Below are 27,511 nucleotides of genomic sequence, written 5' to 3'. Positions count from 1 at the left end.
CTAACTTAAAATTAAGTGCATTTGGCCCGAAACGCACACATTCTCCTCTAAGCTCTAGGCCTAAGTTACTAAAGGACACTTTAGAGAAGCCTCTATTCAAATTCCCTGAAGGAACAGTCCACGTACAAAAAAATAATAATCATTAAAAAATTAAAGCCTCCGGTCTAAACATAATTCATCTCTGGGAACTCCACAAAAAAACGCTGAAGGCCCCACATCTAACACTCACATGTGCAAATGGGGAAAAAAGAATTGAAAAAAGTTAAAGGACACTTTTATTCACTTGTCCACTAAGATTTCGCACCACTGTTTCATCCATAAGAATAAGGTCTTTCCACCTGGCTGATATGTTTTTTAGAAAGGTGCCTTTGCACCTTTTTGTGCTAGGATCAATCCTCGGGTTCAGACTGGAAATGAACCTAACTGTTATATAGCCAGTTTCTAAGGATTTGTGTTGCATGCGACATTACACAATCTGGGACTGGACGGAAAAAGGTATATCTGCCCTTTGAACTGCTCAGTTCACTGGGGTACAAAAGCAGAGGGCAGGTTTAGTTCACATACCAGTAGAATCCCAACAGATACAGCTTTACTTTCTCCCTATATGTATGTCTAAGTCAACGATAGATCATTCACTTCTATGGGGAAGGTAAAGTGCTGTTTTAACAGTTCGCGCGCTCCAAAAACGCCCATCACCGAATGAATTTCGCCTCCGGTGAGAGCACTGGGGTGCAAGCCCTCCTCTCCCCACATACAGCCCATCACCCTAACAGGGATTCTGCTAGTTCTCCATTAAAACAAAAACACATTTATACATAAAGTGGCAGAACAGGGCACAGCACGTACTGTGCCGTGTCAAATCAGTTTCCTACAGCCAAAAAACCCGAGAACAATAAAGACAAACGTAATCAAGACTGGATATAAATAAGCAACGTCCGGCAGTCTTGCGTAGATGCAACTGTATTATTTTTCTTTGTCTTTTAGCTACATGTGGGTTTGTAAAAAAAAAGAAGCTCACTTTAAGACATTTGTGAAACATGATTGCTGTCAAACACACTAGGATTTCTACAACTTAAAAAAAAAAAAAAAATCTACACATGATACCAGTCTTTCACTGACTTCATACTTTCCTATGGACATACTGGCCTTTTCGTGCACAGAAATTTAAGCTGTATACAGGAATAGAGAGATGTTACTGATGTAAGGCTGATTTAAAGTTGCAAAAAAATATATAAAATGAAATAAATTCTATCCCAGCACTATCTGATTTGGTACCTTTCCCAGAAAATCGGCAAGGAAGCGAGTTTGGCTTATTTTAGCTCACGATTCACTGTGCAAGGTTCAAAATAAAAGTAATGGGAGTGTAGAGAAGAGGCTATGCCCCATTACTCAGATTCAAGTTTCAGAATTAACTGCGGTTTTAATTTCTTTCTTTCTTTCTTTCTTTTTTTTTTTTTGCTAATCGAGCACATAGTCTGTAAATCAAAGGCAATCTTGACTTGAACTAGGAACTTAAAAAAATAATAAATCCAAGTTATCTTGGTCGCTCTTCAAAATAATAAATGGAAGATGTGATAAAGGAGGTACAGCACACTCGCTATATTAAGTGGCACAGGTCACGTCAGAGCTGCCTGCTGTTCTGCCCTCGCTATAAAGGCCACCACAGCCTGAAGTACCTTCTGCCATGTCTCCATAAAAAGGCTTCTGAGATACGGTATAGACCCTTGAGAAAGCATCATCGCCAACAGCCAGCCTGTAGCCATCATGTGCCGTGCCCCAACTAGCCATCCAGACTCGGTGGTGCATTGAAATCCCCGTTCATTCATTCTCTGCTTCCTAAGGCTTAGACAAAGCTCACTTACAGCAACGTGGAACGCAGGAGGGATCCAAATCATTCCCTGAATGAACCTCCTGTGCTACAGCACCATGCAAAGGAACCCCGCAAATGGGTCAATTGCACATTCCCATTTTCCATAAAACGGGGGGAACAAAAACAATACAAATTTTAACACATGCTGGCTTTTGCCAATGGAACCTGGTTGCTCCTCACAATACTGAACAATTCTCTCTTTTTTTAATTTTCAGATGCTAGGGTCTTTACTATCCTCCATCAAGTTCACCACTTTGTAGTCCCACAAGCACTTTATTAGAAGTTATAGTTCATCCTTTTCCATCATTTCAAAAGCTTCTATGTCTTCATTCCAATCAGCTAATATTGATTCCATAGACTGTCCTTTATTATTGTCCCAACTATCAGTGGGACTGGAGTCACTTTCAATCTTTGATTGTTCCTCGGGGTGATTTTCCAAGTCTGATGCTTGACTACTAGTTTCTTGGAGTTTAGGGATACAGGATTCCTGGTCCATAAGGGAAACACTATTGCTGCCCAACTCTGCAGGTGACTCCAACCCAACTTCTCCTTCTGGGTCTTGACTGACCAAGTTCAAATCTGCCGAAATCTCTTCTGACCTCTGGTTATGAGAATCATTATCAGATGACTTCTGATCCATGCTTTCCATTTCTAAATCTTAAGAGGGGAAAGGAACACAATGATTTTTTTAAACAACTGTAGTTCATGGCTCTTGAGTACAGTCGTACCTTGGAAGCCAAGCGGAATCCGTTCCAGAAGTCCATTCGACTTCCAAAATGTTCAAAAACCAAAGTGCGGCTTCTGATTGGCAGCAGGAAGCTCCTGCAGCCAATCGGAAGCCATGGAAGCCCCGTCAGACGTTTGGCTTCCAAAAATAGTTCGCTAAGCGGAACAGTCACTTCCAGGTTTGCGACGTTCAGGAGCCAAAATGTTCGGGAACTAAGCTGTTCCACTTCCAAGGTAGGGCTGTATCTGTTTTCAAGCTTTTATCAAATAAACACAGCTATTAATAATGTCATAATTAACCCTCTTATTACACATGTTTAGTGTGTAAGAGTTTGAGGCTGATAGTTATTTTTGGAACAATTCCAAAGAAATTTTCTGCAAAGAAAGGTCTCTAAAAATCAATTACTATAATCTGCCCAAAGGAACCTTTCAGTCTGAAATAACCAGTGGCTGATCTTTCAAGTGGTTTATCTTCCCCAAAGGTCCTAGGGATTATTAGTGTCCATATGTCACCTATGGGACCCACATGTGAACAGGCACCTCAATGACTTGAAACATACACTACTCATGAATCAAGGATTAGGCAATTCTGGTTCGTCTTGCATCACAATTCAGCATTGTCAAAGCGAACATCCCAAAGGAGAAATGCTTTCAGAATTTTGGGCAAAAACATACAGATGTTTGATACTTACTGCTATCAATAATGTAGTTTGGAATCATTTTATCTTTAAATATAGTTGCTGACAATCCAAGGGTAGCACAGGAAGAAGGGAAAAAGCACATATGCATTTTAAATTCAGAAATTTCCTAACTTACAATGGCAATTCATTCATTAACATAGCTGCTGCTTTTAAAAATGGTTTGAAGGGACCGCACACCAACACAAGAATACTGTTGACATGCCCTCCCTGCATACAAAGGCATCCTCGCTTTTGACTTTCAGACATCTCTGAAAGATTATTTTTATGCTATGGGGTCTATGACATCCTTTAAAGTGTCCCCTGAGCAGCCAATCATTTTAATTATTGCTTTGTATTGCTTTTAAATGTCTTTATATTGTTGTACACCGACCCACTGTTTTGTGAGAGGGCAGTTCCCAAATGCTTTTATAAATAAAATGTGATATAGTGGTCAGAAAGTTGCCACCTGAAGAGAAATATTCTAGGAACATAAAAGGCGGGAGAAATCTAGGGAGCTTTAAGGAGAACGCTAAAGGTAAAGGACCCCTGACCATTAGGTCCAGTCGTGACCGACTCTGGGGTTGCAGCGCTCATCTCGCTTTATTGGCCGAGGGAGCTGGCGTACAGCTTCCAGGTCATGTGGCCAGCATGACTAAGCCGCTTCTGGAGAACCAGAGCAGCACAAGGAAACGCTGTTTACCTTCCTGCCGGAGCGGTACCTATTTATCTACTTGCACTTTGACGTACTTTCGAACTGCTAGGTTGGCAGGAGCAGGGACCGAGCAACGGGAGCTCACCCCGTCGCAGGGATTCGAACCCCTGACCTTCTGATCAGCAAGTCCTAGGCTCTGTGGTTTAACCCACAGCGCCACCCGCGTCCCAAGGAGAATGCTAACTTGGCCCTAATCGAGAAGAACCTACTTGCATCTTGAAATATATATGACAGGCCTGCAAGCCATCTTAAGACAGCCTTTTAAATTATATTCCTGCTAAAACACCCCAATGGGAATCAACAGGACTTCAAGGTGGGATAGTGCTCAAACTGAGATTCATCATGCCCAAGGCATATCCACTGATTTATATGTTTAACTATAGCCTTAAAACTTTCTACCAATTACCTGAAAACCTGGAAAATTAGACTGACAAGTGTATAATTTCTTGGATTTTTACTTAAGTTGGTGTTCTATTGGCTACCTCCTCAGTCCTTTGGGAAGACTGACCTTAGTGCTGTTATGCCAGACATAGGCAAACTCGGCCCTCCAGATGTTTTGGGACTACAACTCCCATCATCCCTAGCTAAAAGGACCAGTGGTCAGGGATGATGGGAATTGTAGTCCCCAAACATCTGGAGGGCAGAGTTTGCCTATGCCTGTATTATGTGTTTGCTGATCTTCCTGAGACTCGCATTCATCCTGTTATTTTGGCCTCCTTTGCTGAAATTTGGACTGAATTAACTGAGCCGGGGCCACCTTTCACACGCTAACATGGTTTTCGCTCTTACCTCTGTCTTTTGCTTTGTCAGAAAGCAGCACTTCTACAACTTCATATTCCTGGATGGCATCAAGGATAATACTGCCTTCCTTGTTGAACAGAAACAGCATTGGCACAGTGATGTCGTCTGTATTCTTGCCATCGCCTGCCATCTGGAAGAGAGGGGCTGTGTCGCTGCTGCTTCCTTCATTGTCATCTAGGTGGAACGAGCAGGGTTTTCCATTAATATTAACTTTCACCCATTGAATTCTCAGTGGAACTTGAAAGTTACTTGGACCTTCAATCAGTATAAAACCTGGTTAGCAGAATTCAGACCAATACAACCAGATTCACTTATACAGTGGTACCTCGCTTCAGGTTACATACGCTTCAGGTTACAGACTCCGCTAACCCAGAAATAGTACCTCGGGTTAAGAACTTTGCCTCTGGATGAGAACAGAAGTCGTGCTCCGGCAGCGCGGCGGCAGCGGGAGGCCCTGTTTGCTAAAGTGGGGCTTCAGGTTAAGAACAGTTTCAGGTTAAGAACGAACCTCCGGAACGAATTAAGTATGTAACCAGAGGTACCACTGTAAAGGTAAAGGGACCCCTGACTGTTAGGTCCAGTCATGGACGACTCTGGGGTTGCGGCGCTCATCTCGCTCTATAGGCCAAGGGAGCCAGCATTTGTCCGCAGACAGCTTCCGGGTCATGTGGCCAGCATGACTAAGCCGCTTCTGGCGAACCAGAGCAGCACACGGAAATGCCGTTTACCTTCCCACCAGAGTGGTACCTATTTATCTACTTGCACTTTGACGTGCTTTCGAACTGCTAGGTGGGCAGGAGCTGGGACCGAACAACAGGAGCTCACCCCATTGCAGGGATTCAAACCACCGACCTTTTGATCAGCAAGCCCTAGGCTCAGTGGTTTAGACCACAGTGCCACCCATGTCACTTATAATACATACCAATTTTAAATAAACTTCTAGCTGCCTCTTTGTCTACAGGTAAGGTGCTGGTCCTTATCTTTAAAAATCCTAAATGGCTTGGAACCCGAATACCTGAAGGCATGCCTCTTCTCATACAACCCACTGTGAGCTCCTCAGGAAAGGTGGGATATGAATGCAATACAGGCAACCAGACCATCTTGAGGTCTTCGACAGCCCTTAACCAACCACCTACTCTATCAGAAATTCATTATTCAACCACAAGGGCTTTTTCACCCGTGAGGCATCCTGGTTTTTGGAATAAACACAGTATGCGGCACCCACACTGTGATCCTTTAAATGCCAAGGTAATTTTTTATTTATTTAATGAGGCAATTTGCACTGCCCAAGCCTTAACCTGGGTAATAGTTTGAATTACTTCATGCCGTACACTGAATTAGAAGGAGGGTAGTATATAAATGTTTAAAAGGTTTTAAATAAATAAATACTATAGATAGGCTGGGGTACACATCAAAATTATTCACATTAAAATTATTAACGTGCACGAGTCACGCCTGCCTTAACATTTCAAGTGTCTCACTGTTAACCCAAAAACTTTATATAAGTTTTCTCTTTCACTTACCAATAACAATGCCACCTATAGCCCCAGCTTTTTGGATGTTCCGTGCCTTTTCAGCAAACATGCACTGCCCTCTTTGCATCAAAGCAATTTTATCCTTCAGCGCTTCAGGGTTGGTGATCTCAGAGCATCCATTATATGGTTTACTGACTGCAACAAATCCTCTTGCCTGTTGAAGAGATGAGAGGCTTTAGTATACGGTATTCAAGCATGTAAACATTTGCATTTTTTGCACTAAAATATATGAAGAGCATACTAGGCAATACAACCATCATCATCATCAGGGCAAGATTTAGGTTTGATGGGGCCCTAAGCTACTGGAGGTAATGGGGCCCGTTATATGCCCAGCTGTCCTTTGTCAACAACAAATTGACACTGTTTTTTCTGTTGAATATATACTATACGGTAATTTATGGACCTAACAGATATCCAAAGCCATTTGCACATGTAGAATGTAGGCACCCTATATATAGAAATGAGCAAACCAGTTATATTTGAGGAAGCAGGCTAGCAGGCGGGGCCCATTACTTACATCATAGGAGCCTACACAACACAAAACACTGTTGCTGTATGTTGGTTTTGTTTTATTTGTTTTTTATCTTATATTTTGGAATCGTACATCCAGGTTTTCTTTAAATTTGGGGGGGGGGCAAGAGAGTGGGCCCCTAAGCTATAGCTTGTTTAGCTTATATGTAAATCTGGCAGTGATCATCATCCAACCCAGGGCTGGCGCTCTTAAACTCAGTGAAATCTAACAGCTTCAGCACACTGCACTGGATTGTGCCCAATAACTGCAGTGAAGGCAGTTATTCCAGAACTCATTCATAGAACCATAAAGTTGGAAGGGACCCCCAGGGTCATCCAGCCCAACCCTCTGCGATGCAGGAATCTACTGCCCACCGTGGGGCTCGAACCCTGAGATTAAGAGCAGAGCCTCATGTTCTACCGACTGAGCTATCCCAGTAGGATGATTCATTGCATGCTAAATCAGAATAGGACGCGGGTGGCGCTGTGGGAAAAAACCTCAGCGCCTAGGACTTGCCGATCGAAAGGTCGGCGGTTCGAATCCCTGCGGCGGGGTGCGCTCCCATTGCTCGGTCCCAGCGCCTGCCAACCTAGCAGTTCGAAAGCACCCCCGGGTGCAAGTAGATAAATAGGGACCGCTTACTAGTGGGAAGGTAAACGGCGTTTCCGTGTGCGGCTCTGGCTCACCAGAGCAGCTTCGTCACGCTGGCCACGTGACCTGGAAGTGTCTCCGGACAGCGCTGGCCCCCGGCCTCTTGAGTGAGATGGGCGCACAACCCCAGAGTCTGTCAAGACTGGCCCGTACGGGCAGGGGTACCTTTACCTTTACCTTTTAAATCAGTGACATTTGAAGCTACTGCAATTTATAAAAATGTGTTGCCTGCAACAAATCATGCATCAGCTGATGCGCAGGAAGTTCAATCACGCTTTCCAGATTCATTTCTATCTGCCCCACACCTGACATCACATACACTGTCAGGTGTGGGGTGGGTGGGGGTGGTTTCGGGCAAATGGCCTGGTGGGCAAAATGGGGAGCCTCAATTGGCTTCGTACATCAAACAGTCTTGCCCAGCGCCTATTCAGACTGTTCCCCTCCACTCCATTTCCTGACAAATGAGTTAGCCATCTGCTTTTGGCCTTAGTTATTCAGAGTTGCTTTGTTTTCTTGACTTGGGGGGCTTCTAGAACAACTCTTTTTCTAGGTTGTTTTTTTAGACTTAAAATATAGAATAAGAGAACAGGGAGAACATATGTTTAAAGAGATTGGAAAACATTTACGGAATATACGGGAAATAATTGTGTACAGCTGAAAACGCTGGCAGCATTAAGATAAATTCAACAAGTTTTGATGGATGCAATAATGGAATACTGAATGGTATAGTTTTTTGTAAAATATGCAGGGATTTATGGATGTAAAGTAAACCATGGAAAGAGAAGAAGGGAAGTCATTGATATCTTAGGTAAAGGTAAAGGTACCCCTGCCCGTACGGGCCAGTCTTGCCAGACTCTAGGGTTGTGCGCTCATCTCACTCTATAGTGTCTGCAGACACTTCCGGGTCACGTGGCCAGCGTGACGAGCTGCATCTGGCGAGCCAGCGCAGCACGCGGAACGCCATTTACCTTCCCGCTAGTAAGCGGTCCCTATTTATCTACTTGCACCCGGAGGTGCTTTCGAACTGCTAGGTTGGCAGGCGCTGGGACCGAACGACGGGAGCGCACCCCGCCACGGGGATTCGAACCGCCGACCTTTCGATCGGCAAGTCCTAGGCGCTGAGGCTTTAACCCACAGCGCCACCCGTGTCCCATTGATATCTTAAGGATGTATAAATGAGTATGTTAAATTGTAAAACAGAAAACTTAATAAAATTATATACTACTCTTGTTTTAGATACATTAAAGTTCTGTATGTTAACAATTTCCCATAACTTCCGTATAAACCATACAAGTGGTTGCTTTTTTGTTAATCACAAGGCTGTAAAGACAGAACGCACCCCTGATTTGTGTTTGGAGAGATCCATTCCAAACTGCGCAGGCCCAGCTGTCAAAACCACTCTGCCAAAGAACGGGTGGGAAACAATTTGAACGGCACGAGGAGGTAGCTGCTGCTCTTTTTGCTGCTGACTGGACAGCTCAATCATTTCTTGCATGAACCGTAGACCATCCTCCGCATCGAGTGAGCTTGCCGCCTAATGAAAAAGTAAGCAATATCTAGCATTTTTTCATTCTAACCCTGCAGACAAAACATGCAACAGTATTTCCTGAGGAAACTTGCTAATTAGTTTATTCTGAACTTCTAGACATCCAGCATTAGCTAAAATATTTTAGAATTAATTTTTGGTTTTTTTAAGAAAGTAAATAAACAGTTATTTGTATCTGACAACACTTCCAAGGGTATTTTCAGTATAAAATTCCACATGCATACTAAAAATATAAAAACACAGGCAAAAGAACCATTACGCTGCCAGCAGCAAGACACAATACTCCTCAGTAAAATAAAAAAAACAGTTCCGAGAACTCAACATGCCCTCTGGAATAAAGCAGCCCTACTCAGTGCCAGAAAGTCCTCAGCACAGGTGAAGAGAAAGGCTAACCTGGAAAGTTCTAGAGCATCGGTGTCACCACTGAAAAGGCCCTATCATGGTAATGACCTCAAAATTTGAAACATATTCAATTCAACTTTGCAGCTTACCACTAACAAATATTTTGAAAAACCTGTCTCCCACTAAACATTCAGACATGATTGAATGGACTACTAGACAGTATAACTGTGTTACTTAGTTTGTGTAGCATCAGGAAAAAGGACTTGTTGTTCAACAGCTTCACAGAAATTAGGACAAGTATTTCAAGGATACTTTCTGATGTGCCTAAATTTAAGAGTGCCAAATATCTGTAGTATCTGTAGAATTTGTACTGTTAAAACAGAAAGGGGTCAAGCCATCGTAAGAGGTGTTGAAATTTTGGGAGGTTGGATAGTTACAGTGGTTTTGGGGGTGGAGTGCACATTTTTATTTATTTATTATTATTACTTTGTCAAAATACAAAATAAAAATAAATAAAAATAAATGATGTGAGTGTATAAGGATTAGTAAACAAACTCAGTGACTTAAGGGCAATACCCTTATAGGTCAGTCCGACTGAAATACAGTGGACCCTCTGGATACGAATTAAATTCGTTCTGGGGGTCCATCCGCAACCCAAAAAGTCTGTAGGCAGAGACACCGCTTCTGAGCACACACACGGTGTGATTGCTTCTGCGCATGCGGCGAAACCCGGAAGTATACACTTCCAGGTTTGCCGCATTCATAACCTGAAAGTTACGTATCCAGAGCGGTACGTAACTCGAGGGTCCACTGTATGAACTTATTAAGTTTTTTTCTGCCATTAGTTCAGATGAGCTATTGGTATCCAAACTGGCAGGGTCTGGAGCAAAATGAACTGATTATAAATCAATGATTACAATTAAAATCGTAATTCTAAATATATCATTATTTTATATGCAGGTAGTTTGTTCATAATGGAAAGTCTTAATTTATTCCAATGTATTATATCCATATTTACAGTGGTGCCCCGCAAGACGAATGCCTCGCAAGACGAAAAACTCGCTAGACGAAAGGTTTTTCCGTTTTTTGAGTCGTTCCACAAGACGAATTTCCCCATGGGCTTGCTTCGCAAGATGAAACATCTTGCGAGTCTTGCGAGTTTGTTTCCTTTTTCTTAAAGCCGCTAAGCCGTTAATAGCCGCTAAGCCGCTAATAGCCGTGCTTCACAAGACGAAAAAACCGCAAGACGAAAAGACTCGCGGAAAGGATTAATTTCGTCTTGCGAGGCACCACTGTATTCCTCTCCGACCTGTACTATAATTAAACTGAAACAACTTGTTCCAAATAAAATAAAATAAAAATTAAGAGTGCCTGGATGTCAACTTCCTACTACTGCATAAATGAAGACAAGTACACTGAGGGGCTATGACAGGGCAAGATCTTACTTGAATAGCATGTTGCACCAGCTGGACTCTTCCATCTTTGAGGTGTATCAAGCTGACTCCCATCTTCTTTAGGATCTCTAAATGCTCAGGATTACTGGCCATGAAATCCCTGGCTCTCAGGGGGGGCTTTGGTCCGGTGCCCAAACTCTCTTCCCTGCAAGAGAAAGCATGCCATCTACATTTTAAGAACTGAATTGATGATGCCTGAATAATATACATGAGGTGTGTAAGACTAAAACATGCTATGCGTAGCCGTCAGAGGCCACTGAACGGGTAATAAAATGCATGAAAAGGCTTCTGGAAGTTGGCAGGCTGAAACACAAGCCTTGCTTTCTCTTTTTGGACGCAGATGTTTTTGACTACAACTCCCATCATCCATTACAAATAGACAAGTTGCAATCAGGCTGGGAAATTCTGATACAAGAACCTTAGGCATATTCCATTGCAACGAGTCATCCAAACCAAGCTGTGTCGAATGATTTCATCATTATGTGTTAGTCAATACATACAAGTATATCAGCTCAATATAAGCAGCTGTATCACCTAGTTAGGGACGCGGGTGGTGCTGTGGTCTAAACCACAGAGCCTAGGGCTTGCCGATCAGAAGGTCGGCGGTTCGAATCCCCGCGACAGGGTGAGCTCCCGTTGCTCGGTCCCAGCTCCTGCCCACCTAGCAGTTCGAAAGCACGTCGAAGTGCAAGTAGATAAATAGGTACTGCTCCGGTGGGAAGGTAAACGGCGTTTCCATGCACTACTCTGGTTTGCCAGAAGTGGCTTTGTCATGCTGGCCACACAACCCAGAAGCTGTCTGCAGACAAACGCCAGCTCCCTCGGCCTATAGAGTGAGATGAGCACACAACCCCAGAGTCGTCCACAACTGGACGTAATGGTCAGGGGTGTCTTTACCTTTACCTATCACATAGTTATGAAAGGTATAAATGATCTTACGCTCTGGAAACACCCCTAGGACAACTCTTGTCCACCACATTTTTCAGAGGTTCCCTGATGCTCTGAGCATACATTGGGTCATTTGGAAAGAGGATCTGAGTGTTGGGGCATGTCCAGTCAAAGTTGCTATCATCCAATTCTGTGTATTCTGTAGTCTGTAAATGGGAAAAGAGGGAGAATTTAAGCGTTGTTTTCTCTTTCTTTAACCATGCGCAGTCACAATATCCAAATGTGTTTGCAACGAAAGCACAATTACAAACCTTCCAACCGCAAAAAGAAATATGCAGAGTTAAAATGTCAATCAATATATTGTTACAACTGTATGATTCTATGTAAGGAATCAGTTACGAAAGACCAAATTTTCATTTAGAAACTCATAACCTAATTTACGTTTGCATAAACAGCAAAGCATGACACAGCTTGTGCAACAATGGAAGAATAATCTAAAAATATTCTAAGAGTTACTTTTACTGAGGAAGATAAAAGCTAGCCTGCAATTAAATCAATTCAAAAATATGAAGCAACACTCACAATGTTTTTCCTAGGGGCCGTTTGGTTTGCAGTAGATAGCCAGAGAGGTAGCAAATGAGCTTCTGTGGTAAAGATATAGTCTTCTATATCGAAAGTCAGGTCTTCCTTATCAGCAAAGAGCAGGTATAAATATTTAAACATTTCAGCCAGGAAGAAAGAATCCATCCTAGAAAGAGGAAATAAATAGACTAAGTATCATTTTTCCTTCTTGATACACAGTCGTACCTTGGAATCCATTCCGGAAGTCCGTTCAACTTCCAAAGCGTTTGGAAACCAAAGCACGGCTTCTGACTGGCTGCAGGAAGCTCCTGCAGCCAATCGGAAGCCCCATCGGACGTTCGGCTTCCAAAAACAGTTCACAAACCGGAACACTCACTTCCGGGTTTGCTGCATTCGGGAGCCAAAACGTTCGAGAACTAAGCTGTTCGAAAACCAAGGTACGACTGTATCACTAACAACAAAATGAAAAACAAGATATACTTTTGAGTAAAGTCAAAATGACAACTAATGGGAAGAACTTCGCTAAGTTTTTCCAAAGAACGCATACATGGATAAAGACTAAATAGCAAGAATTTCACGTAAAGGATTGCTTAATCTCACATGATCCTGCCCACCCACTTGGGTCACTGATAGAAATCCTGCTCTGCGCCAGCATCTTAAGGGCCTTCTCAGATGCGGCACCTAGTGTCAGAACTTCTTCCTCCAACGGCCTAGTCTGACCGCCTCCTTATTGACATTTCACAGCAACTCAGTCCAGACAGTCCAGTTTGGCTGTGCCTTGAATTATTTGTGTGCTGTTTTGATGTTGTCACCTTATTTTCTGCTTCTGATGAGGGCTTAAAAACGTAAAGGTACCCCTGCCCGTACGGGCCAGTCTTGACAGACTCTAGGGTTGTGCGCTCATCTCACTCTAGAGGCCGGGAGCCAGCGCTGTCCGCAGACACTTCCGGGTCACGTGGCCAGCGTGACAAGCTGCATCTGGCGAGCCAGCGCAGCACACGGAACGCCGTTTACCTTCCCGCTGGTAAGCGGTCCCTATTTATCTACTTGCACCCGGGAGTGCTTTCGAACTGCTAGGTTGGCAGGCGCTGGGACCGAACGACGGGAGCGCACCCCGCCGTGGGGATTCGAACCGCCGACCATGTGATCGGCAAGTCCTAGGCGCTGCGGTTTTACCCACAGCGCCACCTGTGTCCCAGATGAGGGCTTGGACTCCCCCAAAAGTGCCTTTTCACCGGCAGACAGCTATTTCTGTTCATAGAAGGGCTGTTTCTGCTGTGAGAAAAGTGACCCCAACTTCTTCTGCTTCTACAAGCTTAAAGATCTTTTGATTTCCCCTCCCAATTATGCCACAACAGGAGAGGAAAACTTCTTCTAGCTAGTGGGCCAGATCCTAACTTCCTAGACAGCAATTTTGTCAGGTGGGTGGGATCACCTGACATTATTATGAGGCAGGAAGTTCACCATGCCTGCAATTCGTCTTCCGTTAGGGTTGCACAAGTTTACGGAACGGCACTATTCTCCCACCTGTGGTTGTTTGGATCTAAGCCCTTGTTTTCATGCTATTTAAATGTCTATTGTTAAATACATTAACAAGTTAAATACTTGTTAGTTGCCTTGAGGAGGATCCACTATATATATATATATATATATATATATATATATATATATATATCTTAATAAAATAAAAATCATGAAGCACTTGTTAACTTTTACTAAAGTATTAAGCCAGAGAAGATTTAATGTACAAAGAAATCCTACCAGCATGAATGCACGGTTGCAAGATTAAATTAGCAAAACCTATACTTGTTATAAACGTGGAAAATCAATTAAAAAAAATTGAAAAGAAAAAGAAGGTACTTTTATCATATGTGGTGGACGTGTCCTAAGGTGAAAGACTTCTGGGAAAAGATTTATAATGAGCTGAAAAAATGTTGAAAAATACATTTGTTAAGAAACCAGAAGCCTTTCTACTTGGAATAATAGGATTGGAACTGCCCAAAAAAGATGTTAGATTGTTTTTGTATGCCACTACAGCAGCAAGACTGCTACTAGCTAAAAATTGGAAATCCCAAGAAATACCAACAGTAGAATGGCAGATGAAGATGTTGGACTTTTTGGAGCTGGCTGACCTGACTGGAAGAATCCGCGATCAGAAAGAAGAGGAATATCATGAAGATTGGAAGAAATTTAAAGATTATTTAGCCAACTATTGTAATATAAAATAATTAGAAGTCACTCAAAAGTACCATAAAGGCTTAGTACTAAAATAAGAATGAATTGTAAAGAAATATGGATTTAGAATATTAAGAAAAGAAAAGATGAAAGTAAGTTGAAGGAGTTTATTTTATTACAAAGATGATTTGGAGAGCTGTTACAAGGTGATACAATGAAACTCAGGTAGGGGGGATTCAAGGAAGTCAATTAACAATGAAAGATAATTTGGGTTTCACAAGTAATATGTGTTTATATTTTTGTTTCTTTTTCTTTTCAGTATTGTAATGTGGTTTTTTTGTGTTATACTTGTTATAAAAGTGGAAAATCAATTAAAAAAATGGGGGTGGGGGAATAGATTAGCAAAACCTAGCAACGCTTTTCAGCTAATTACCTGTCTTCATGGCTTCCAGTACGAACATCCTTCATAGCAGCAAATCCACAAGGTACACGAGCGTATTTATTTAAGTTTTCGATTAGTGTTTTTCCTACTTCTAGGTAGTAAGGATCTCCAGTTGCCTGTTTTTAAAGGAAGAATTTTTGAACTTACTCCTAGAGATACGCTACACACACATTACATTCTTATCTGTTATTATACTTTGATATTTGACTTCTGCACACGTTTTAAAGCCTTGGATTTAAAGTCAAATTGCACTGCTAAATACATCCTAGCCTGGACGGAAGAATATTCTCAGAGGGAGAACAGAGCTGAGAAACTGTTTGCGGTCAGCAATTCAAGGGGCTTCCCAGCCTCAATAGAAAGCTCCTTTATCTTGCGCAACAAGTCAGAAAGTCTCAAGCTCATATTATTGTTAAAAATACTGGCTCTGCATAAGTATTGTTCTTGACCATGCATAAGAAGGTGTCAACCCTCTGAGACCAGAAGGACAGCCAACCCGCACCACAAACAGGGACAAATCAGAAGCCCAGGGAGGAAGTATAAATGGAAATTACCATTCTCTGCTGCTTGCCCTAAGCATCTGGTAACAATCCTACTTATATTACCTTTCAGTTTGGAAGCTGGACTTAGCTATCCCAGTTCATAATCATCAATAGGCCTCCTTTTTCAAAGCCATCTAAGGTTAGAGGCTGTGTGAAGTAGTACCTGCTGGCATAATTTCAGAGCAAGTGAAAGAGAAAAATCTCTTCCCACTATTCATGATTTTGAAATACTTTCATATCCTGCCCCCAAGCCCCAGTTAATTCATTCATTCATTCTAAGCTAACAAACCTAATTCTCTTTAGTCTTTCTTTATGGAGAAGTCGCTGCATATTCTTAATCACTATAGATTCCTCTTTCTGTACCTTATCTGTGCCTGTAATATTCTTCTTGAGATAAAGCAGCCACTTCAGTACAAAGTATTTTAGTGCAACTGCATCACAGTGCCATAAAAAGGTGTTAACATTTTCAATTCCTTTCCTAAGATTATCAAGGATTTAAGACACCTTGAATTAGAAGAACGAAATCTTACTTTATACAAGAAATAGGTACTCTCTGCAAATTCTGGCCTTAAAGGATGTTGAGCCCAATGAACCCGGAAGTCTGTTGTGAAAGCCTGAAGGAAAAAAGAAGAAAGACATAGGGAAATACTAAACTGTACAGTACTTTGGTCACAAATGCTATTATTATTATTTTATTTTTATTATTAGTATACCACACCTTCATCCGAAGATTGCAGGGCGGTTCACAATATAAAAATACAAAATGAGAACACAAAATACGTAATAAAAGCAAGAACAGAACAAAAGCAATAACCCCACCCACACCCACATTTAAAAGGACAGAGATGTTAATCGGCCAAAGACTTGGTAAAAAAGAAACATTCTGCCTGGTGCCTAAAAACTTATCAAACTGTCCCTGTTAGCCAGGCAGGCAGGTGTTTTCCTTTGCGGTAGTCCTCACCTGTAAAATGAGGAGTAATCATCTACATCACAAGGATTTTGTGTGGATGAAAATAGCATTCCCAATATGTTAAGTGCTATTTTATTATTCCCCTGTTACAGATTAGCTATCAAGAGAAGTTTGCAAAGTTCACTCAAACATGACAACTCTATGCTAGGCAAAGGTCTCTCAGGCTCTCATCTGACATTATCCACTGGGTCGCATAATCTCAGATACAGGGAAAGGAAAGAGACCAAGATATAGGATAGCGTCCAATTAGTCCTGTTCAGAGTAGATCTACTAAAACTGATGGACTTTAGATATGTCCAATGATTTCAAAGGAAATACTCAATATGACTTAGTTGGATACCACTCATAAAACTAGATTCGAAAGTAAATGAGTTGTGCACATATGGCAAAGCTTTTCACGGTATGAGTGTGATGTAGTGGATAAAATGGTTGAATATCTGGGTTTGAATCACTGTCGTCCTGACACGTTTGAATCACTGTCACGCTGACACATTAGCCAAACCCTGGATTCCTCACTGCATTTTGTTTGGAAAGAACCAGGAGCACTGGTTCGGATGAGACACTAAACCAGTCTCTCCCCATTCATGTGCAACCATTGTGTGAACAAGTGAGCACAAACATGAAAAAAGGAATTGCACGCAGATCTAGTGATGCATGGAAAGATCTTGGTCAATCATATGAGCAAGAAATGCAGTAGCCTCCAGTTCCTACAGGAGGAACAGAAAGTTAAAAAAATAAGATCAAAATATGCAAAGGGATGCTGATTAGCGCATGAATGACTAATCAGTACAGTGGTGCCTCGCAAGACGAAATTAATCCGTTCCGCGGGTCTCTTCGTCTTGCGGTTTTTTCGTCTTGCGAAGCCCGGCTATTAGCGGCTTAGCGGCTATTAATGGCTTAGCGGCTATTAACGGCTTAGCGGCTTTAAGAAAAAGGAAACAAACTCGCAAGAACTCGCAAGACGTTTCGTCTTGCGAAGCAAGCCCATAGGGAAATTCGTCTTGCGGAACGACTCAAAAAACGGAAAACCCTTTCGTCTAGCGAGTTTTTCGTCTTGCGAGGCATTCGTCTTGCGGGGCACCACTGTAATTAGAAATCAACATCTCCCCTTTCCCGGTATTATTATTATTATCCCCACAATGATAATAATATAAGCCTACCACCTTACCTCTGGAAGAAAGTTATGCTTTTTTATCACCTGATACAGCATCTCGTGAGTTTCTATAGCTGGTCTGATATCACCTTTCAAGACCTATAATCCAAACAGATAGTACCAATGTAAGGCCATTTAGATATGCCACTTTCCTGTCAGATAATGACCAATTCTGTATCTCCCACCACCTGGCCCCGAGCCCATGGTTCTTTCTTTTTCTTACAAGGAAACACGAGAGAGCAGAATGGCACTTGGTTAATTAAGCAAAAGGCAAAATAATCATGTGTACACATGTGCTGAAACCAGTGCTTAACATATATTTAGTTTGGTATGTCAGGTTGGCCATATGTTTATATTCTGAGCGTTAAAGTTATCAGCTCAAATTCAGGTACTGCTTTGATAAAGTTGCTTTCTGGAAATCTGAGATGCCAAGAGTACTCCAAGTATTTCCAAGAGTACTCATGTGGTATAGAGGAACCTGTGAATTAAACAATGCTTATGTAATGATATTCCTAATGCATTCCCAGCCACAGAAATTTCTACTCCAAAATGATGGGGGTGGGGACAGGAAAATTCTCTGAAAATTCTCTGAAACCTTGCAAAAGGCAAATAAGGAAGATAAATGTGCTCTCTTGTTTGTGCAATCTCTCCTTCCTCTTCCCCCTCTCACCATGGTTTTTGGCAAAATGGCTGCTGCAGACCAGCAAAACACAAAAAAGTAAGGCTTGTTTAAGGCTGTTTATTTGTCTTGAGTACCATAAGCCGGACCAAATTTAGAAGCTACCGTTTATAGAGGAAGGAAAGGAAGATTTACCAATAAAGATCAAAACACTGAGAGAATATTCTAGTCAAGAAAAAAATAATTTTGGAACACTGTGTATTAGAGGCAAGAGAAGGAAGTAGCAGCTAATAACACAAAAGAAAGAATTTAAGGATGTATAACAAAATATCAACAAAACTCCTTAAAAATGTGACAGTAGGGCATTTATTGGGCTATTAGTAAGTAAGCATTATTGTACCAAAGGCCATGACAAAACCATTAGAGCTATTGCTCTAACGATACTATGAGCCTATTTTAGATGTTTGATATGCTTTATGTAATATAGAAATGAGAAAGATATGCTCCAAGTTAGTGGAAATTTAATTTTACAAAAATCTGATTTTGTTTGCAGAACACAGCCACCAAGTTTTGACTGCACAATGCTAACACGGCTGAAGACAGCAATTGTAAAAGATTATTCTTCCCCACCGGATGACTACTTTTCCACGACATCATATTTCAAGTTCAAAAGCTTACTCCAACCATTCTTTGCTATTTTTTTCCAATTACAGCGTCCTGAACATTTCTAGAGCTTTGAAAACAAATACTTCTCACACTCAACCCCACAACTAAATAGTCATCATTGGACTGAAAAGTTAAATGCTTCTGCACCTCTGATAAACCTACCTGCAAACCAGGGAAAAAGGCTAGTAGAGAGTCCATCCAGGTCCGAGCATTAAGCATTGGTTTGTGTATGTGCACATCAAGCAGGAGAGGCGGTTGGCTAATGTATCTCATTATGGCATCATAATGCTGCAAAACATCAGACCCTGGTGAGCCCACATTCATTTTTCATACCAAATTCATTTGCAAAGTTCAGATCTAAACACACTAAATTGTATGTTGCACTCGCCTCTCCTTAACGTCATGCAAAACAGCTGAGAGGACACCGAACCACACAAGAGAATAAAGGTAAAGGGACCCCTGACCGTTAGGTCCAGTTGTGGACGACTCTGGGGTTGCGGCGCTCATCTCACTTTATTGGCAGAGGGAGCCAGCGTACATCTTCCAGGCCAGCATGACGAAGCCGCTTCTGGCGAACCAGAGCAGCGCACGGAAAAGCCTTCCCTCCGGAGCGGTACCTATTTATCTACCTGCACTTTGACGTGCTTTCAAACTGCTAGGTGGGCAGGAGCAGGGACCGAGCAACGGGAGCTACCCCGTCATGGGGATTCGAACCACCGACCTTCTGATCGGCAAGTCCTAGGCTCTGTGGTTTAACCCACAGCACCACCCACGTCCCTAGAGTAAGTCATAGAGGCTTCCTAATCAACAAGAGTCCTGCTGAGAAACGAGGGTAGGAAGGACTCATGCAATTGGCCACAACAGCAAGGGGTGAATTTTCTGCCACGCTTGGCTTAACGTTGGATAATTTTAGTGAAGTGCATTCGTTAAATGAAATTAAACAGGCAGGAAGGCTGGAGGGGAGGGGTGTCATTCCAGGAATTTCTTGTTCCTCTTTGAATGATTTAAAGCTTGAGCTCCCACAGCCCTGCCATATAACCAAATTGCTAAATATCACACAGATTAATTGTTTTACCCTCCCTTCGTGTTTGAGCCGGATTGTGACACATAAGCTGCTCTGCCTTTAGCACATCGCTGCTCAGTAAATTCCCTCAATCTTTTAGTCAGGGTGACATCCAGATTTAAGCTATACATCTGATGCTGGAATTTGTTTAAGTATTTTAAAGTTGATGCATCAAGAGTTCATGTAAGGAGGCTAGCAGCCTTTCACCTGAAAAGCGTTTTACCCAGAGAGATTAGCTTTAATAAAAAGCAACACAGTCCAGTCTTCATGTTTCGCAAATATATTGCATCTGTCAGCATCGCCCTTGAGCCAGTGCCACTAACTGGACTCACACACTTCAGCCCCGACTGGGCTAGGCGAGCTGGGTAGCACTTCCAGAGACCACCTTCTGCATAGGAACAGGTCAAAGTGCTGTGGACTCACAGCTTAGAGTTGTGAGAACCGGATTCACTCCAACAAGACAGTCGTTGCATAGCAGAGTACAACAGAGTATAGCAGAGCATAAACGACTCAGAGAGCAGTTCTGTAGAATAACTACTTTTATTCTATCTACAACTATAATACACAACTATGTACAGAGCTAAATGAGGTCTAAGTGAAAATGCTGAACTGCACTGAGTGTCTGCAGCTGCTCTTAGCAGCAACCTTATCTATACACACGATCTCTCTCTAACACTCAGTCTCTCTCTCTCTTTGATGTGAGGCTAGAGCGGAATTAAGTAGAGAGCAGAAACCGCCCCCTCCTCTCTGGAGAATCAGCAGAGAACATCAGCAGATTCTTGGATATGGGAGGGGTGAAATTTCCTCAGCATCGTGTTTGTTTATAAAATTTACATTTCCAACTCACAAATGTAGCCAATATTTCACTACTAAGCCACTTTGAATAGGGATACTCAATTAAATTCAAGGGGAATCCTTTTACAAGCCCTTCCTGTAGATTTATTCATGTCTGGAGCCAGATGGACTTTTATGGCAAGCAGATACATTGACCAGTGGTCGCTTCTTAGGATATGCCACGGTACCATGGCAAAGAATATTTTCTGGTTCTGCAATAATACATTACTGAGGGAAGAAGTGCAACTGATGCTGCAAGGAGCCATACAACTCATTATACCTCATGAAATGCACAACCCCTGAGTCTCATGCAAGAGGCTTACCGTGTTAAATCTTTCCAGAAAACTGTCATCTCCAAGCAAGACGTAAGCCTTTAATAAATACTCGTAATATGAATCTATACCTGCTCCAACACCACTATCTAGGAAAAAGATGAAAAACCTGTTACATATTTAAGATTGACCTTACAACTAGTTTTCATTCCTGTGAAAGAAGCCCCTGTTAAGAGTTTTGGCAGGAGTGCAGCCAAGAAACAAAGAAACAGAGAAGCTGCACTCAGCACAATACAATATTTTCTGTTTTATTTTTAAAAATCCACATGGAACAGGGGTGGGTAGTCTTTGCCACCCTGATGGGCACCTTCCACCTTGCCAGCTCTTCAAGGGCTATGTACCAGCAAACACACACAGGTAGGTGCAGCTAAAATTGTTCTGCCACACATGCATAGCCATGAATACAACACATTCATTCATTCATTCATTCAGTCATTCGTTCGTTCATTCACACTCCACATTCATTCCCATCACTGTGCTGGACCGAGAGCAAAGGTTTAGCCCTCTCCAGGGCTGCAGTGGGACTATTTCCCCACCATTGCTGGGTGTGGAGAAGGCGGCCAGCACTCCGACAGGGAAGAAGATGGGGACTGGCAGTCCACTTCACACAGCTTCGCAGGCCTGATCCAGGCCACAGTGTAGTTTAAGGAAATGCTTTTCTAGCATTCCGTTCATCTGCATAAAACGCTTCTATCAATGTGAAGACACAATTCCTTTTATTTGCTCTTCTACTTGCAGGAGTGTTTGCCCTTCTTTAGGTAAAGATGGTTGAACCAAATAAGACTAAGGGGAGCAGCCACAAGCAGCTCATCTTATTTATAGCCCATACATCTAAAAGGTTAACCACTCATTCATTAGGTTGCAGCCTGACAAATCCTAGGTCTCTCATGTCAGGGTCAAGCATACAGACCTCCCCAGCATGAAAGAGGTCCAATACTGCATATGTGCTTTGCAAATTCCCATTTCTGCATGAGCCACAAGGGCACACAGTTGCAAAGTGCCATACCTTTGCGCACCCAATCGCCCGTATGAATATTAATTGTGACTCCCACCAAGTTGCTGCTGCGTTGCCTTTTCTCCCAAAGAAAATCAAGTGCCTTCCGTGCATATTCCTGCAGCAAACAAAGTCAACATTTCCAGTTAAATGCTGTTTAAATACAATGGTGAAAATGGAAAAAAAAATCTGATGCAAACAACTGGTGTATCAATTCATTCCACATTTCTAATTAGAGAGCTCTGAACTATTTTGCATAGCTAAATTAAGGTACAAAGGAGTAAGTTAGACCCACTGATATCATGGAATTAGGTAATTTACCAATTGATTCCAATGAGTCTATGGAGAGCATAGATCATGGGTAGGCAAACTAAGGCCCAGGGGCCGGATCCGGCCCAATCGCCTTCTAAATCCAGCCCGCAGACTGTCTGGGAATCAGCGTGTTTTTACATGAGTAGAATGTGTCCTTTTATTCAAAATGCATCTCTGGGTTATTTGTGGGGCATAGGAATTTGTTCATTATTATTTTTTTCAAAATATAGTCTGGCCCCCCACAAGGTCTGAGGGACAGTGGACCGGCCCCCTGCTGAAAAGGTTTGCCGACTTGGCATAGATTAACATAATCAGTGTTAATCACCCAAAAGCAATTCTCTGCTTTCACAATTATTCCACTCTTTGCTGCCAGTAATGGCTATTCATCCCTGATTCCACATATGTCAATGGAGATTCTACCCATCAGCTAGAACGGCAGCCCTTCCAGTTTAAGAACCAGTCATTCTTTAAGACTGGAAGGAAATCACCAAAGTGCCAAATGCACAGCCTTTAGATGCTACCCTGTGTAAATTGCTACTGTCACAAGCAACTAGAAAATTGGCAAATTACAAGACCGCCCTAAGCCTCACATAATACCCAGATAGTAATAGATAGCAAACAATTTCACAAGCAAAGTTATTAACAATGTAAGGGGGAGGGGGAAGAGAGAGACTGAATAGCTTAAGGCAATTTGGGTATATTATTCAGGAGAAATCTGAACTGGGGATTTTTGGTCCAGCATTCACTCTATTTTGGTACAGTAGAGCAAAGCTACAGGAATATTGGGGTTGCTACTGTTGGGAATCAATATCAACATAATCAGCACACCATAAGAGGGGAAAAAATTGGTTTCTTCCTTGATGCAAGTGCAATGCACACCATAAATACAAACACATGCCAATAAATAGCAGCTTATGGTATACAAAGGTTTAACAATAAACTGCTGCTGATACCATCGAGTTTATGCCAAGATGTTTACAATACTGATTAGAGTGCAACAAACAAGACACTTAGAAGAAAATATACATTACAGAGCAATCCAAGTACAGAATTTCTGGAATATTTATCACAAAGCCTCCAAATAGACAGAGAAACCATTTACTAAACTCCCATATCACAGATTTAGTTACCAATTCAGCAATAGAAATGCTATAAAAAACCACACTAACAGAAGTTATAAATTAAACAAGGAATGAAGAATTATAACCCGTATTCAAACCTCAAATATTGATGCTCCTGTGAAGCGGCTCAGAGCAGCAAACTCCAAGATCAAGGTACCTGCACAAGCCGTACAAGTGTCAGTCTCTGTTCCTGTTCGAGCTTCTGGACTCCTTACACCAAATTTTAAGTTAACCTAGAAGAAAAGGCACCAAAACCGTTTACTGCTACAGTAGTAAATTAAGCAATCATTGACAGATAAAACACAACTTATGAAAACTGCAAGAAAAACACGTTCCTTCAGTTCTGGATAGAGTTTAAAAGCAAAGTACCCGAGGCACCAGGAACAGATGGTAAGCTGGCTTTCAGACAAATGCCAGAATTTGGTGCCATACATACACAAACTGACTTTATACAAACTACCAAAGTTAACATTAAACCTTAAGGTTTCCATTACCTGACAATATGGACCAAGACATCTTGACAAACACAAAAGTGCAACGTTCAAAACATTTATATTTGTTGGCATCGTGTAAAAGTGCGTTAGGCTTTAGACATGAGAATGCTTGCACATATTTTATGTCATCTAGACCAAAATATGAATGGAACAGCACACTTCCAGATGACTATTTTAAAGCAACTTTCATGGCTAAGCATGTAATAATAATAATAATAATAATAATAATAATTATTATTATTATTATTGGCGGCTCCCAATCAAGTATTAAAAACAATACAGTGTTAAATATTTAAAACTTCCCTGAACAGGGCTGCCTTCAGGTGTCTTTTAAAGATAGGATAGCTACTTATTTCCTTCACATCTGAAGGGAGGGTGTTCCACAGGGTGGGCGCCACTACCGAGAAGGCCCTCTGTCTGGTTCACCACCTATATATACTCTGTCTGTAGCTCACCACCTATAGACTATGGCCATAACTTAGGGTTGCCATATTTCAAACAGTGAAAATCTGGACAAGACAGTTGTGGAGCTTGCTTGGGGGGGGGGGCAAAATTGTTGACCTTTTTTGAGCTATTTTTACGGAAAATCAGCAAAAACAACACTGACAACATGGGTTGCCATACACCCATATTTTCCCAGACATTTTGCCGATTTACACCCGGACGCTGCTGCCACCTGCATGTAGCTATAATCGTTTCTGAAGTGTGCGGCAGCAGTTCCCAACACCGAAATCTCTGGTGCTTTGAGTTCAAGAACAGCTTGCCATTTAGAGTGGAGAGAACAGCAAGTTCACAGTAAACTCTGACAGTATTCCTGACTTTCAAGCATACAGCGTGCTTGGAACAGAGAACTTGAAAATTAAAGGGCACAGGAGAGAAATGGTGGCAATTGTTTTAAATACGAAATAAGCTACAAACAGGATTAACTGGTATCGTATGCTTCTTAACAGATTTACATCTTGCAATCAAGAGATATGAAAATATACCATGGGATAGTTCAGTCAGTAGAGTGTGAGACTCTTACTCTTAGGGTTGTGGGTTCAAATCCCACATTGGGCAAAAGATTCCTGCATTGCAGAGGATTGGACTAAATGACCCTTGTGGTCGCTTTCAACACTACAATTCTAGGATTCTATGAGAATTTATATCTAAAGCAACAAGAAACAAAATTATCAACTGCCCTCACAATACATTATATACTTACTCGTGGATATGGAAGACCGCTGGTGGTGTTAAAAGCTGGCAAAAGCTTGTAGCCCAACTGTTTTGCCATGTGCAGAAGTTCTCCGTTGTACCATTGCATGTCTTCGCCCTTCTCTTTCAGCATGATTGCTACTGAGTGCCCACCTAAAAGACCTCTAAGTACACAGAAAGGACAACAATAAAATTCAGCACCTAAAAATACTGAGCTCAAACATGGTATTGCTTAAGGGCTGGTGAGAAACGTTCAAGCATTAGCACTTTCTTAACTGGGACTGACACTGACCCCAGACATCACTGCAGCAGAGCAGAACAGCAGGGTAGGGAAGATGGACTACATCTCCCTGCAAACCGCTTCCTTAAACTGTGGTTAGCACATTTATTTCACATATTTATTACATTTCCCATTCCCTTCCAGGAGCTCAAGGTGTGTACATGGTTATCCACCCCTGTTTTATCTTCAGAACAACCCTGTGAGGTAGATTAGGCTGAGAGACAGTGATTGACCCAAGATCAACCAGTGAACTTTGTGGCTGAGTGGGAATTCAAACCCCGGTCTCCTAGCTCATAAACCAACACCCTAACCATTACACAACACGATCTGTATCAGTTCCAAATGTATGTAAGCTGAGTAGCAGAGAATAAAGTCAACAGATCTAAATGCTCTTCACTTCTGGAGAAGATGTTTAAAATGGGGCTATGTATATGCAGTCACACCTCTGCTTACGTATCCCTCCGGTTACGTAAACTTCAGGATACGTAAGCAGCAAACCTGGAAGTGTTTTCCGGGTTTTTGCTGCGCACACATGCGCAGAAGCGCTCCACTGCCGCACATAAGAGAGCAGAAGTGGTCTCTCCAGTTGCGAAAACCTCGGGATCCGGCCAGACCTCTGGAACGGATCCCGTCTGCAACCAGAGGTACCTGCCATTCCACTGGAATGTAGAAATCCTGCAAAATATGCAGTACAGAATGTAGCTTCCTGAGAACTTAAGAAGAGCTCTGCCAGGTTAGACTAAAAGCCTAGATTATTCCAGGATCTGGTTTCCTACAGTAACCAAGAAGGCGTCTGTAAGAAAGCAGGACAGAAGGGCAAAAGCTCTCTCTCGCTGTCATGCTCGAGCAACTTGCATTCAGAGGGCTGTTGCTTCTGGGCATAGAGGCAACATTTATCCATTGCTAGTTTTATCCCACGTGAATCTGTCTAATCCCACTTTAAAGCCATCCAAATCTTAGGCCATCTCAGCTTTTAGGTCTTTAATTTATCTAGTCCTTATGCAAACATTTCCCACAAGTATGGGGAAATGCCCACGGTGTATATTATTTCAGCTATCAAACTTTCACCAAAGGACACTTCTAAGGATTTGAGCATGCAAGGTTGCAGCTAAGAGGAGATGAATGCAGGAAAAGCTAGAACTAAAACTTTTGCTGCATGTTTCTAAAGGTAACAGGTGCACCACATTTATTATTCTTAAACACTTATGGAACAGGCATATTCCTTAAACACTTATGGAACAGGCTAAAAAGCAGCACAGAAAGTACCAGAACCCGACAAACTGAAATGTGGTTTATTTTCCTCTGGCATCAAACTTACCCAAGGACTCTTATGTTAGTTTCAAACACTGATACTACAATGTCGTTGTCTAAATTAACATCTCTGATCACTTTTTTGACAGCCTCTTCAAACTCTTTGGTTTTATTTAACACCTGCAAAACAAAAATTTGCTGTAAACAATTTGACCCCCCCTGTTGTGAAACCTATTAATGAAGAGGTAATTACAGATATCCTCCCAAACCGGACAACTGACCTTTTGGCAGGTTTCAAACTTCCAGTATATTACACAAGACCTGTAAGATCGCTTGGATCTGGGGAAACTGTACTCGTGGGAAACTGAACCTTACCTCCAGAGGTCAACTGCGGCTAAATAAACATATCAGGAATGTGGATGTTAGGCACATGATCAATTCATCATCTGATATATTCCACATACTGAGCTGGCAGCTCCACTCCTATTTACCATGCCACTCACTGCTAAACCCACTTTCAGAAGTTTTGTAATGTTGCAGTTAAGTGTGGGCTGAATTGCAAGGTGGGTGTAGGGAGAAGGGAAGTTAACCACACTTATTTCAAAAGCACCCACAGTTCCTCCTGAGTCATCCAGGTCTGTGAGGGCAAAAAGAAATAGAATGTGCAAAAGAAGCAAGGAGGTGATGCAAGCAGGAAGAGATCAAGTACAAGTTGAGAGGAGAGGGATAAGTTCAAAAGAGTTCCTGTTATGGAAGAGGAGAATGCGATACAGA

At 42.0% G+C, this 27,511-nt stretch overlaps 1 protein-coding gene across 2 annotated transcripts in view; it reads right to left on the bottom strand.

Annotated features, from left to right (window-relative positions):
• Positions 1–1,088: 1,088 nt before the first annotated feature.
• EDEM3 (ER degradation enhancing alpha-mannosidase like protein 3) overlaps positions 1,089–27,511 on the bottom strand; it is a 37,150-nt gene continuing 10,727 nt past the window's right edge. The window contains exons 5-21 of one of the 2 annotated variants that reach the window (XM_028732494.2): positions 26,805–26,917; positions 25,217–25,370; positions 23,617–23,751; positions 22,098–22,203; positions 21,083–21,180; positions 19,025–19,150; positions 17,593–17,676; positions 15,985–16,068; positions 14,907–15,031; positions 12,299–12,464; positions 11,768–11,922; positions 10,820–10,973; positions 8,826–9,020; positions 6,313–6,478; positions 4,778–4,963; positions 3,289–3,336; positions 1,089–2,527 (exon numbers count right to left, since the gene is read on the bottom strand). In XM_028732494.2, the coding sequence (XP_028588327.2) occupies positions 2,154–2,527; positions 3,289–3,336; positions 4,778–4,963; positions 6,313–6,478; positions 8,826–9,020; positions 10,820–10,973; positions 11,768–11,922; positions 12,299–12,464; positions 14,907–15,031; positions 15,985–16,068; positions 17,593–17,676; positions 19,025–19,150; positions 21,083–21,180; positions 22,098–22,203; positions 23,617–23,751; positions 25,217–25,370; positions 26,805–26,917 (2,469 nt within the window). In that variant the 3' untranslated portion in view covers positions 1,089–2,153. The remainder of the gene's footprint in view (positions 2,528–3,288; positions 3,337–4,777; positions 4,964–6,312; positions 6,479–8,825; positions 9,021–10,819; positions 10,974–11,767; positions 11,923–12,298; positions 12,465–14,906; positions 15,032–15,984; positions 16,069–17,592; positions 17,677–19,024; positions 19,151–21,082; positions 21,181–22,097; positions 22,204–23,616; positions 23,752–25,216; positions 25,371–26,804; positions 26,918–27,511) is intronic. The other variant, XM_028732495.2, reaches the window with a different exon arrangement.

Source organism: Podarcis muralis, chromosome 5 (genome assembly GCF_964188315.1).
Source record: "Podarcis muralis chromosome 5, rPodMur119.hap1.1, whole genome shotgun sequence".
Classification (NCBI taxonomy): Eukaryota; Metazoa; Chordata; class Lepidosauria; order Squamata; family Lacertidae; genus Podarcis; species Podarcis muralis.
This window is presented reverse-complemented; position numbering and strand designations above follow the sequence as displayed.